Genomic DNA, 2,500 nt, shown 5'->3' with positions numbered 1-2,500 from the left:
TGTGTGTGTGTGTGTGTGTGTGTGTGTGTGTGTGTGTGTGTGTGTGTGTGTGTGTGTGTGTGTGTGTGTGTTATAGATAGATGTAGGCCTAATACTGGCATAAAGAAAAATAGATGTAAATAGTCTTATGAACATTTTCCTTTCTTATCTTGCAAAGCCGTCACATCAGCACTATAGATTTATTTACTGCACACTTCTTCCTTTGAAGATAAAGCGCTTCATTTTCCGGATTAGATTATAAAAGGTTTTCTCCAAAAGAAATACCGAAACGCAAAACCTTTGTATAAACTTTATTTTCAATGTAAACTGTCTATAATATTTAATTCGCCAAAGTCACTCTGGAAATCACTGGTGCCTTGGATTCTAACGTGGGTGGCAAAACTCAAACATTTTCACCCGCATCAGAGTGCAAATATGCAGGAGGAAATAAATTTCTTCAAAGACTTGCCTTTGGAGAGAACAAAACCTATAGAACTTTTATTGCATAGCAAACACTAAGTCCTTAAAAGGCAATCAGAATTCCTGTGCATGCAAATACCCCAGTTTAAATATCTGAAGGATTCTGCACCGCTAGGGAATGCAAGGATTTTCTCCTGCCATAGTATTCCTTTTGCAGTTAATACTAGATATCTTGCCGTTTTCCAAGTGCGCTGTTCCCCTGATTGCAGCACGCCTCGTTCAAATGCGATTTTTTTTTCAATTACACTTCACACCCCTAAAGACAGAGTCACACTCTTCTGCAGACATACATATATATATATATATATATATATATATATATATATGTATATACACATACAGTGCAGGTAAGTGTATGCATATGTGTGTGTGTGTGTGTGTGTGTGTGTGTGTGTGTGTGTGTGTGTGTGTGTGTGTGTGTGTGTGTGTGTGTGTGTGTGTGTGTGTGTGATATAATATATAATATAAATAATATATATAATATATATAATATATAATATATATAATATATAATATATATAATATATAATATATATAATATATATATAATATATATAATATATATATAAGTAATATAAATAATATACATATACACGTAAATCATATGTACATTATATTATATATTATATATTATATATTAATATATATATATAATATATATTATATATACATACATACATACATACATACATAGAGAGAAAGAGAGAGAGATAGAGATAAGGGGGGGAGGAAAAGGAAAGACACACCACCCGTCCAGATTCCAATAGGCAGGCGGTGTAATGACGCAAACGAGGCCCGTGGGGTGCTTACCTGCGTCTGGCGGTGCATGTGAGAGGGCTGGTACGGGCGGCCAGTACGTGCATTGTTCACACGTCACCGTCAGTCTGCCGAGCATAAGTATAAAAGGGGCGGCTGTGCCCAGGCCACTTGTCATTCGCATCCGAGTGTGTCGCGCCTTCACATACTTCGCACAAAGTATAGAGCAACATGTTTTGGAAGGTAAAATGGTTACCATAGACACTCGATACAAATGTCGGAGCCGTGTGGATTCATCTTTTTAAACGTGAAGATATGTAATGGTCGAATATATTTAATTTAACTTCAATCATTATAACATAACTTTTATTACAATTTACATTGTTATTGAGAATGCCCATTACTCCAAAGGATAAATTGGCCAGGGGGGTAACAAGTTACCATACACTATCAAGCCTTATCATTACGTAATTGCAGTTGGTGTTCGTGCTACTAGCAGTGATCGAGGTTATCCTGGGTCACCCTGATGTCTACGAACCCGTTTATAAACCGGTAAATAAATGTTCAGTCTGGTCAACCGGTAATTTACGAAAAAGTTTGGTAGAGTTTACAGAAGAGCCAATTGTCAGGAACAAAAACTGTTATTCTAATCTCTTCCAACTCCATCAGGAACCCCTCCCGTACTACTTCAACTACGACGTGCACGACGACTACAAGGGCGCCCATTTCGGCCAGAGCGAGAAGTCGGACGGAAAAGCTGTCTACGGTTCCTACACCGTCGCGCTCCCCGACGGCCGCAAGCAACTTGTAGTTATCACATCTTTCATTAATCATTAACTTGTGATACCTTCTCATACTCCTAAACCTCATTCCATTATAAGATAACCGAGTTCAAATATCTGTTCCCTTGCGATGGGTTCCACAAGCAATCGCGCTCTTATAGAACCATTCTTCTCGTTCGCAGGTTGAGTACACGGCCGACCACTACAAGGGCTATGTGGCCAAGGTTAGCTACTACGGCAAGGCCAAACACCCTAAGTACTACGGCCCTCCTATTACCTTCAAACCTTCCTACGGGTACCATTAAATTACTATAAATATATATATACATACTTTCATAAATACTGATATAAATATAACTACATATAACAATTCGTGCTATGTTATTGTCCTGCGATGATTGAACAAACACATGCTCATTAATCTTTGGGTATATGTACGGAGAGGAATGCGAGAGAGAGAGAGAGAGAGAGAGAGAGAGAGAGAGAGAGAGAGAGAGAGAGAG

The 2,500-nt window shown here is 38.4% G+C and overlaps 2 protein-coding genes across 2 annotated transcripts in view; one reads left to right on the top strand and one right to left on the bottom strand.

Moving 5' to 3' along the window:
- LOC125031263 (neurobeachin-like) overlaps nt 1-2,500 on the bottom strand; it is a 1,410,248-nt gene that overhangs the window by 556,228 nt on the left and 851,520 nt on the right.
- On the top strand, nt 1,367-2,367 carry LOC125032555 (cuticle protein 8-like). Its single transcript, XM_047623775.1, has 4 exons — nt 1,367-1,458; nt 1,693-1,767; nt 1,885-2,022; nt 2,180-2,367. Exons 1-4 carry the CDS (start codon nt 1,447-1,449, stop codon nt 2,300-2,302), a joined length of 348 nt encoding a protein of 115 aa, XP_047479731.1. The 5' UTR covers nt 1,367-1,446; the 3' UTR covers nt 2,303-2,367.

This window comes from Penaeus chinensis, chromosome 2 (assembly GCF_019202785.1).
Source record: "Penaeus chinensis breed Huanghai No. 1 chromosome 2, ASM1920278v2, whole genome shotgun sequence".
Lineage (NCBI taxonomy): Eukaryota > Metazoa > Arthropoda > Malacostraca > Decapoda > Penaeidae > Penaeus > Penaeus chinensis.
This window is presented reverse-complemented; position numbering and strand designations above follow the sequence as displayed.

Bases quoted from the DNA above. Each gene is read 5' to 3' on its own strand.
- LOC125032555 (XM_047623775.1), top strand. The intron at 1,768-1,884 runs GTAAATAAATGT...CAACTCCATCAG, and splicing joins ACGAACCCGTTTATAAACCG to GAACCCCTCCCGTACTACTT. The intron at 2,023-2,179 runs GTAGTTATCACA...TCTCGTTCGCAG, and splicing joins CCGACGGCCGCAAGCAACTT to GTTGAGTACACGGCCGACCA.